Consider the following 11,220-nt stretch of genomic DNA (forward strand, 5'->3'; position numbering starts at 1 on the left):
CTCTGGACTTTCAAAAGTGACCATCAGTGATCCAGTACGGCTCTGGAGCTCCCCAAGCAGCTCACCCCTAGGCCCCGCCCCTCCGTCCTCCTCTTGGTTGCCAGTCCTTCTCCCCAAACACGCCCCCCCGCCCTCTTAACTGCGCATGCGCGGTTTAACGAGCGTGTTTTTATAAAAGTCCGGCTTCGGCCAGAAACTTCAATCTGTTGGCTGTTGCAGCAGGTAGCAAAGTGACCCTGAGGACCTGAGTTCTCCCGTGGCTTCCGCGACTGGAGAAGGAGCGGCTACCATGGAAGGGATCAGTGTAAGTCCATTTCCAACCTTTGTGCTAAACGTACAGACGCTTGAACTTAGAGCTCAGCCGCTCTCAGAGCGGGCAGAAGGGACCAGAACATTGGATGTGTCCATGCCCCAAAGAAGGGACATGGAAAGAAATTTTCAGGACTATGGCTGCGTGGTGGGTTAAGATTGGAATTCTTTTTTTCCCCCTGAAAGTTGAGGGGAAAAAATTGAAATGAGGGTTCATGCGGCTGCATGTGTCTCCCCCTTGAGTCCTGCGGTGCACGCTGTTTGCAAACATAACATTTTGTCCAAGTGCAGGGAAGGCGCGCGCTTTGCCCCAGTATTCAGAACCTTGGTCTCTTCCTCCCAGGGAAGTGGGTGTCTTGGAGCGAGTTACATTATCTGAACCTAGAGGCGGGGGTCAGCGCTCCTGGGCTGATTTTCCAGAAGTATACTACGTCCTAGGTTAACGTCGAGCACAAGCTCTTGGGGACTGTTTCTTGCCTTTGGGCGCACGTTAGCTTAACTCCGTGCGGCCAGCAGAGGTGTGCCAGACTCGGGCACAGTGGGCAGACGGCGGGAAGTCGGGCAGGCGCCTTGCGCTGCTTGCTTGAGGGTCAAAGCTGTGGCAGCAGCCCGGAGGTGGTTGGAAGCTATCCGCACCCCTTGGGATTGAGAAAAAAGGTGCGGTGCCCGAAGCGCTTCGCTTGCCCCTAGTGGGGCCTCGAAGTTTGGGAGTTTGGGATTGTGCAGAGGTCGAAGGAGGCAGGCACATAGAACTTCTGGCCCCGAGGTGTGTGCAGCAGGCACTGAAGTAGCAGGGGTATTGGGACAGCACCTGGGCTGCCTGGTCTCCGGGCGAAGAACAGGTGCAAGCGGGGAGACCGTTTGGCTGTCTTCGAACCTATTGCGTCGCTTAACCGTCGGTGGTTTCCTGAAGCCTTTTGAAACCTCCTTGCCTGGGAGGCTTTTCATTTCCTCCCGCGGCGCGCAATTCAAAGGAGCTCACCACGGAGCCGCCCAATTTCTCTTTAGCACCCTGAGGGGCAAGCCTGGCCGCACAACGGGGCGGAACGCCTGGAGCCGCTACCAGCCTGTTGTAGATGTGGGTGTGGTGGGCAGCGGCTCGGCTGTGGTGGGGTGATCCGACCCCTCGTAAGCCCAATGCCTGGAGGCTTCCAACTGCCCCCTTCCGACCCCTTCAACTGGATCCGTGGCAGGGTGGAAAGCGACCTGGGAGAGTGAGGAAATGAAACTTGGGGCGCGGACCACGAGTGCAGACCCCGTGACTTTCCCCACCCAGGAAAATGCCGCGCTCCCTAACGTCTCAAACGCGCCAAGTAATAAACACGAGGATGGCAAAAGAGGCCCACGCCCCCAAGGAGCGTCGGTTTGGACTAAGGGGGTGCCATTTGCTCGTTTCTGACAATTTCTCTCAATACTTCAAGCCCTAAAAGGCCTCGCTTTAATGCCGCAGTCTCCTTCCCCACTACGTGTTGCTTGAAGCGCAGAATGGTTTGCATTTAGACCGGCGTGGGAAAAACAATATTTTGCGTTTTAAAAGAATAAAAGACTTAAGGATTGTGAAGCCCCCTCCCTCCCCCGTCTGTTCCTTCCTCCCCTCTGGCCTCTTTTGGCTGATCTTCATACAAAAAGTTAATCCCAGCTCCTCCTGCAACCCTAGATTCTACACCCACATTGCCCCCACCCCATGCCGCCTGGGAGTGGCCTCTTTGTGTGTATGTTTGGTGTGTGTGTTGTTTTTTTTTCTCTCTCTCTCCCTTGTACGTTTTTTTTTTTTTCCTTTCCTCTAGTGGGCGGGGCAGAAGAGTTAGCCAAGATGTGACTTTGAAACCCTCAGAGTCTCAGCGCCCTTTTGTTCTAAACAAAGAATCTTGTAATTGGTTCCACTAAAGAGGGATATAATGAAGTAACTATGGGGGAAGATGGGGAGTATGGCTGTAGGATTCTATAATAATTCTCTTGGGCCTTTCCCCAGTACTTTAGAATTTCCTGAAGAAGGCTGACCTGAATTGGGTTTAAATATATATATATATATATATATATATATATATATATATATACACACACACACACACACACACACACACACAATAAATTGTTTGCTTTTAATACCCAGAAACATTTTTTTAAAACTTGGGTTGGGTAGTGTCTGCTGACCTTGGAAGTGAATGTGTACCCTTGCCTCTTTTGCAGATATACACCTCAGATAACTACTCAGAGGAATTGGGCTCAGGGGACTATGACTCTATAAAGGAACCCTGCTTCCGGGAGGAAAGTGCCCATTTCAACCGTATCTTCCTGCCCACCATCTACTCCATCATCTTTTTGACTGGCATTGTGGGCAACGGATTGGTGATCCTGGTCATGGGTTACCAGAAGAAATTGAGAAGCATGACGGACAAGTACAGGCTGCATCTATCAGTGGCTGACCTCCTTTTTGTCATCACGCTTCCATTCTGGGCTGTTGATGCTGTGGCAAATTGGTACTTTGGGAAATTTCTATGCAAAGCAGTTCATGTCATCTATACTGTCAACCTGTATAGTAGTGTCCTCATCCTGGCCTTTATCAGTCTGGACCGATACCTGGCCATTGTTCATGCCACCAATAGTCAGAGGCCAAGAAAGCTGTTGGCTGAAAAGGCGGTGTATGTTGGCGTCTGGATCCCTGCTCTCCTGCTAACTATTCCTGATTTCATCTTTGCCAATATCAGTGAGGCAGAAGGGAAATATATCTGTGACCGATTTTACCCCAATGACTTGTGGGTAGTTGTATTCCAGTTTCAGCACATCATGGTTGGCCTTATCCTGCCTGGTATTGTCATCCTGTCCTGCTATTGCATTATCATCTCTAAGCTGTCACACTCCAAGGGCCACCAGAAGCGCAAGGCACTCAAGACCACCGTCATCCTCATCCTGGCTTTCTTTGCCTGCTGGCTGCCCTACTACATTGGGATCAGTATCGACTCTTTCATTCTTCTAGAAATCATCAAACAAGGATGTGAATTTGAGAACACTGTGCACAAGTGGATTTCCATCACCGAGGCCCTTGCATTTTTCCACTGTTGCCTGAATCCCATCCTCTATGCCTTCCTTGGAGCCAAATTTAAAACCTCAGCCCAGCATGCACTCACCTCTGTGAGCAGAGGGTCCAGCCTCAAGATTCTCTCCAAAGGCAAACGAGGTGGACATTCTTCTGTTTCAACTGAGTCTGAGTCTTCAAGTTTTCACTCCAGCTAACGTTGATGTAAAAGACTTTTTTTTTAATATGAAAAAGAACTTTTTTTTAAGTTACACGTTTTTCAGATATAAAAGACTGACCAATACTGTACAGTTTTTAATGACTGTTGGATTTTTGTCTTGTGTTTTTTAGTTTTTGTGAGGTTTAATTGACTTATTTATATAAATATTTTTTTGTTTGTTTCATGTTAATGAGTGTCTAGGCAGGACCTGTGGCCAAGTTCTTAGTTGCTGTATGTCTGGTTGTAGGACTTTAGAAAAGGGAACTGAACATTCTAGAGTGTGTAGTGAATCACGTAAAGCTAGAAATTATCCTCAGCTGTTTGTGCATAAATAATCTTTCCATTCCAGTGGAACATCTTTTTTTTTCCTCCCCTTTTCTTAAGTTGTTTGGTTACACTGTGTGATTTTGCTCTAGAAGACAGCACTTATAACCAAAGTCTTAAGTGGTATAGAAATGCTGGTTTTTCAGTTTTCAGGAATGGGTTGATTTCAGCACCTACAATGTACAGTCTTGTATTAAGTTGTTAATAAAAGTACATGATAAACTTCCTTGGTGTTTTGTTCTGGTTTCTGTTAACATCCCCTTGGTTGGCAGAAGACAAAAATAATAGACATGTTTATGGCATACCAAATACAAGCAAAGGTATTTTTCTGGTAATATTTTACTTACACTTATCTATAATAGTTTCTGCTTCTGTTATTACTTAATATTTTATAGAGGAGGAAACTGAGGCACAGAAAGCCTAAGTAACTTGGTCCAAGGCATGTGATCATTAGCAGAGCCAATATTTCATACTAGGAAACATGTCTCTTAAGTCACGATAAGTCATCCAAAGCCCTAACCACGATTTCAACTCTGATGGAAGTCTGGAAATGTTCATCCAGTGCCCATTATTAAAGATCATCTTTCAGAAGGATATGTACATGTGAAGAAGAAATAGCATGCAGTAGTGTTTGGATTTTACTGTTGCTTTCTGTATAGATGCCATCACTCCCTTTTTACAGAGGAGGGAAATGAGGTTCAGAGACTTTTCAGAACTCGAATTTTTAACAGGTAGAGCCAAGAGCTGATCCTACTTAACTGTTCCAGCTTTTGCTCTTAACCATTACCCACTATTGTCCCCCAGAACACCTGGTCATATCTCAACTGAATTGTTATTGAAAATAAGGCCAAAAGTGAATGTTTTCTTCATAAAATTAACCATGCCCAAAATACCCTTCTTGCAATATCTCCTATGCAAATTCTAACACTTTTTTATTCTTCATCTATTGCAACATCTCATACCTCCTTTGAAAGGCTCAGCCAAGCAGCTAAAAGTTAATATTGGTGCTTTTTAAAACACAAAAGAAAGGTCTACTGAAGCAAGCTCCTTATTGCCCATATTTTGCACATTACCCATATTTTGCACAAGATTTTGGAGTCTTATGTAATATCACTGTAGTTATTTACACTACCATTGTGCAAGCCACAGGCTCTTGAGTAAATTTCACCTCCGGTCTCCAGTTTAAGATAATTTCCAGACTGTAGTGGCCATACCTACCTCACTTTGGAACAGAATGCTCCAGGCATGCACTCAGAAAATGAGTGGGATATAATGAAGGCAATACTTGGTCGACTTGTGGTAATTGTTTCTGGCAAAGAAAATCCATTTTGGAGGAAAAATTGCAATGCCTTATCTTTCTAAAGCAAATCACATTTGTTCAAGACAAATTATAGATCCTGTGAAGGGAAATAACTTAATTACTTAAAATAGAATCTAATTTGGCTGTACATTTTTGCTGCAGTCTATGGAACTGGGATAATTCAGACTGGTATTCCTATTCCACTTGAGAACACAATTAGATTTGAGATAGGAAATTATCTTGAGGTTTCTTGGTTTTCCCTAGGAAGCCTAATTGGATCACCCTTCATTTAAGCATAGTTTTAGATGTACTTTCCAAAGGCTCAGTCTTAAAGCCATGACCACTGTGACAGACTTCACTTGAACCTTCGCTATAAATATTTATTCTCTGAGAGACAATAAAAGAAATCCTTGGAAGGAATTCCTTTTCTTTCTCATCTTGGCTTGAAAACCTTCTTACCCCAAATTCCTCTCCTTTGCCGTGGAGTCACAACAAAGGGAACTGAGCCGAAACAAAATTCCCAGTGTCACCAGTCTTAATGGATATTTCATTCTCCCTTGGAACAAAGGTGGGATAGCTCTTTTTCAAAAGGGGGAAAAAAAAAAGCTTTGGCTCTCTCCCTGCACCAAAAGGCTCTCCCTACCCCCATTCTATCCCTAGCCTGCTATGATCAGAGTAGCTCCAAAGCCTTCCCTATGTGGTAGTTTGTCTGACAATGCAGGGAAAGCCAGTTGGCTAGCCACCCTCTCATGAAGTAGGTGATTGTTCCTTCTCCTCTACCCCTGTGAACGGGGCCCTTGAAGGTCAGTAATGTAGATGCAATTGCATAATGAAAACTAAAATATTTAAATTGTATGCATGCCAATAATGGCATAGATATGACATCTGACTTGTTAATAACATTAAGTCAGTAAGGAGGGAGGAATGTGGATGATTTTATCTTGAAAAACTTTTGTTTTCTTAAACTGCCACTTAGTAATCTATCTCCCTTATTGTGGGCTTCCCAGCTCCTTTTGTGGCTATGTTAAAATAATGATTCCAGGGTATTCTTTTAAGAAAACGCAGGCTTTGTTTTAATAATCAAACTAATTGTCTGTGACTTTCTTCTGGCGTATCATCAGACATTAAATAAAGACTCCCCAAAATAATTGAATTTCATTGTTCCCAGATAATACTTATTAAGGAGGGGCAAGGAACCCTAAAACCAAAATCCAAATTACTTTGGGACACAATCCAGTATGCCCTAACAGAAATGCAGCATTGCAGCCTGGCATCATAAGGATTTGCCCAGCCCACTTTAAGGCCATCTTCCACCTGGCTGCCAATGCACCCAAGCCTCTTAGTGCCAGAGAGATCCACAAGTAGCCAGATGAATGACTTTTCTGAGAGCACAGCCTAAGAGAGATGTTAGTGCCTCATGGATCAATAAAGTTGTTGAAATGAATTCTTTAAAAGCAATGGTCCTCAACTGGGGCAATTTTCCCCCCAGGGAACATTTGGTAAGGTCTGGAAACATGGGCACTACAGATGAGGTGCTACTAGCATCTAGTGTACAGGGCCAGAGGTGCTGCTAAATATCCTACAAAACTGAGGACAGCATCCACAACAAAGAATCATCTATAGTAGTGGTCAAATTGAGAACCCTTTTTTAAGGTTACAGTGATTATCAAAATAAAGATTTCTCCAGGCTAGTTGTGGTAGCATGCACCTGTAATCCCAGCCACTTCGGAAGCTAAGACAGGAGGATTACAAGTTTGAGTTCAGCCTTGGCAACTTAATGAGAATTTGTCTCAAAATAAAATTAAAAAGGAGCTTGGGTTGTAGGTCAGTGCTAGAGCGCCCCAGCAACACACACACACACACACACACACACACACACACACATCAGTATAATTCTGGAAAATAACATGAATCCACAAAGAGCTTGAATCTGCCGTGGTGTAAATGTTTATATCCTACCAAAATTCCTATGTTGAAATCTTAACCTCCAAGATGAAGGTATTACAAGGTAGGGCCTTTGGGAAGTGATTAGGTCATAAGGGCATAGCCCTAATCATTGGGATTAGTACCCTTAGAAAAGATACCCCAGAAACCCAGTTAGCCCCTTCCACCATGTGAGAATATGACTTCAAGGCACCATCTATGAACCTGAAAGCAGTCCCTCACCAGGTCTCCTCTATTTCTTGACAGGATGCTGCATCCCATGCTAGGAATATCCCACACGGGACAATAAATGCTAAAAGGGTGACTGCTAAAGATTCTCTGATTCCCTTCAAGTTTCTTTCTCTCTAAAACCTACAGTGTTTACTCATTTAATCCTCATCAGTGCCTGTGACTCAATTTGGAACACTTCCCATTTTTCTCCTTTTATTTAAAAAATAAACAAGGAATGATGAGGTACCAGCCCATCCTTCCATTGTCTGCAACTGACTCGGATTAATTTAAATCAATCCTATTAAGTCCAACAATTAAAATCTTCTAAATCATCTGAAAAATCCTTTCAAGTGAAAATGCAAGTTGATTACAGGCCGAGTTGAGGGATCCACAATGTTAAAGGGGCTCAGAAGGGGAAAGCATTTTTCAAAATCAGACAAACAAAAGTGTCTGTACCAGGTGTGAAATGTTTATCTGGCAGAGGTAGTCCACGATTAAATTCATTTACATATTACAGTTCAACTAACCAGAACCCAGCTCATCAACACTGTAAATTAAAAGGAATTACTTCCTCATATTTGACTCTGACGGAAAGAAAGTAATACATACTGAGAGTCATTACATCCCAGGCACTAACATACTCAGATTACAAGAACTCCTGCCAGTTAGATATTGCTCTTTCCACTTTTAGGCAAGGATACTATCAAAAAAGTTAAACTATAAATAAAAGGGCTATGCTTTTTACTCTATGCCCATTACAAATAACATTAAAACAGAACCTCTAAATTCTAGGGCATACCTTGAAGTGCTCTATATATTTAGTCCAAATTTCTCTCTTTTCTATTTCCAGGTCAAGTCCTATGTGATAACATTAACAGTTATTATGTACCTTGAGGAATTTCTATACACCAAGCACTTTGATTATTCATTATTCAATAACTGTTACATAGTACTATTATTTGCCTATTATAAATGGGGAAACTGACTCATAGAAGTTGCTTAAATTTGACCTGTTATCACATATTTAATGAATGATAAAGCCTGGATTTTAACTCAGGCAGTCTTACACCCAAGTGAGACCTTTTAAGCACTAGTGGGACTTTATTAATTGCTATGGTGTTAAACAATATTCAGCACAATAACCACAATGTCAGAAGGATCCTTCATACTCTTCAATACTCTTCAACGTTGAATACTAGACACTCACCTGATGTACAAAGCAGACACCAACATTTTAGAGTTTCACTATTAACAGTTGTAATAAAAAGGAGTTCAGATGAACCTGATGCCTTGCACACAGTAGGAGTTCAAAATATTTTGTTGAATGAACAAATGACTTCCATAAATTTCTATTTCTGAGCACACACCATTCTCTAAGCATTCTAATTCATGTTTGCATGTATGATTTGGCTTCCTTCATTCTTTCAAATCATTTATTAAACAACACTCTGGACCAGGCAGGTATGAAAGCTGTTCACAGTAAGTGGAAGGTGTAGTTCTTTAATATTCTAGATATGCCTGAAAATTAGCTAAACAACTTTCAGACTTTTAATTTTCAACATTTTAAGAAATCAAAGTTTCTACCCAGTTTCCAGTTTGCAATTCAATCTTCCTATTACTGTTGACCTTCCATCCCCGTAGATTCCACATCCATGGATTCAACCAACTGCAGATTAAAGATATTCAGGCTCTCCACGTCACCCAAGAAGGGTTCATATGGCAGGATCCTAATTCCTGTTGTGACTTAAAGGGAAACTGTCACAATATCAGAGCCCTTAATGTCCTGCAAATGAAGGAGGAGGATGTTCTCAAATTCCTTGCAGCATGAACCCACTTGGGTGGCACCAATCTTGATTTCCTAATGGAACAATATGTCTTCAAAAGGAAAAATGGTGGCAGCTACATCATAAATCTGAAGAGGATCTGGGAGAAGCTACTGCTGGCAGCTCATGCCATTATTGCCACTGAAAACCTTGCTGATCTTCTCCAGCAATTAGGGAAATGCAAACTACACTAGGATTTCATCTCACTCCAGTCAGATTGGCAACGATCGAGAACATGAATAATAATAAATGCTGGTGAAAAAATGTATACTCTTACATTGTAGGGAAAAAAAAGTACACTCATATATTGTTGCTGGGACTGCAAATAAATACAACCACTCTGGAGAGCAGTGTGGAGATTCTTCAAAAAACTAAGGATGGAACCACCATATGACCCAGCTACCCCAGTCTTCAGTATTTTCCTAAAAGAACAAAATTCAGCATATTATAGCAATACAGTCACCTCAATGTTTGTAGCAGCACAATTCACAACAGCCAGTTATGGAATCAACCAGATGCCCAGCAATAGATGAATAGATTAAGAAAATATACATACACAATGGAGTTTTGCTCAACCTAAAGAACAACAAAATAATGGCATTTGCTGGTAAATGGACAGAAATGGGGAAAAAAATTATGCTAAGTGGAATAAACCAGGCTCAGAAAATAAAGGGTGGATTGTATGTGGAAGCTAGAGCAAAAAAAGGAAAGAAGGCAGTTAGGGAGGGGATCAGATATCATAGAGATACAGGGAAGATCAGTGGAGTAATGAGAAAACAGAAGTGAGGGAGGAAGGAAGGGGAAGATAAATGAAATGAATTTAACAAAATCATGTGATAATTATATGTAAAGCTACCAAAGGGAATTTCACCTTTATATATATATAAACTAAACTTCCATTCATACATATATATTGTATATGTAAATACATATTTTATATATGTATGTATATGTGTGTTGTATATATATATGTGTGTGTGTATATATGTGTGTGTATGTGTATGTGTGTGTGTGTGTGTGTGTGTGTATGAAAGGAAGTTTAGTAGAGTAGAGGAGGGAGGCAGGGGGAGACTGGAGGGGAGGGAAAGCACAGGAGGGCAGGAATGGGGATTGAAATCAAAATCCTTGCATGCATGATGTTGTCAAAATGAACCCAAATACTATGTATAGTTATAATGCTCTAGTTAAAAGAAAGAAAGAAAACCATGCTGATGTCAGTGTCATATCCTTCAGGAATACTGGCCTGAGGGCTATGCTGAAGCTTACAGCTGCCATGGGAACCACTCCTATTGCTGGCCGCTTCACTCCTGAAACCTTCACTAACCAGATCCAGGGAGCCTTCCAGGCTGACCACCAGCCTTTCACAGAAGTGTCTTATGTCAATCTTCCTACCATTGCTCTGGGTAACACAGAATCTCCTCTACGCTACATGGACACTGCCATTCTGGGCACAAGGGAGCTCACTGTGTGGGCCCGAGAAGTTCTATGCATTTGTGAGCACCCTTGGGAGATCAAGCCTGATGGCTACACCAACGGAGACACTTAAGAGATTGTAAAGGAAGAGCAGACTGCTGCTGGAAAAGTTCTGACCAAGAGTGAATGGACCACTCCTGAGTTCATGCTACTCAATTTGCTGTTGCAGGCTAGTCTGAAGGCACATGCAAGGTGCCTTCTGTGCCTATCCAGCAGTTCCCAGCCCCCCATCAAAGACTGATCTGCAGCTCCCACTGTTCAGGCCACTGAGTGGGTAGGAACAACCACCATGTGGTCTTGAGCTATGCTTCTGCAGACACTTAAGCAAAATGGAAATAAAGTTACAGAAAATAAACTCCAGTTTCTAAACAAATTTAAAAATAAATAAATAAATAATCAGAAAGACAATTGTATCTGTACCAAACAACTACAGGCTTTTCTTATTTATTCCCTAAATAACACAACATAACAACTATTTAAATAGCATTCATATTGTATTTGGTAACATAAATAATCTAGAGATGATTTAAAGTATAAGAGAGGCCAGGTGTGGTGGTGTGTGTTTGTAATCATAGCTACTCAGGAAGCCAAGGCAGAAGGA

General features: G+C 42.2%; 1 protein-coding gene and 1 pseudogene across 1 annotated transcript; both read left to right on the top strand.

Moving 5' to 3' along the window:
- Positions 1–202: 202 nt before the first annotated feature.
- Positions 203–4,035, top strand: Cxcr4 (C-X-C motif chemokine receptor 4). The gene is made up of 2 exons (XM_076865888.2): positions 203–304; positions 2,500–4,035. Exons 1-2 carry the CDS (start codon positions 290–292, stop codon positions 3,541–3,543), a joined length of 1,059 nt encoding a protein of 352 aa, XP_076722003.1. The 5' UTR covers positions 203–289; the 3' UTR covers positions 3,544–4,035.
- LOC143407563 (small ribosomal subunit protein uS2 pseudogene) lies at positions 3,779–10,692 on the top strand (annotated as a pseudogene).
- Positions 10,693–11,220: the final 528 nt, after the last annotated feature.

This window comes from Callospermophilus lateralis, chromosome 9, assembly GCF_048772815.1.
Source record: "Callospermophilus lateralis isolate mCalLat2 chromosome 9, mCalLat2.hap1, whole genome shotgun sequence".
In the NCBI taxonomy this organism is placed as follows: domain Eukaryota; kingdom Metazoa; phylum Chordata; class Mammalia; order Rodentia; family Sciuridae; genus Callospermophilus; species Callospermophilus lateralis.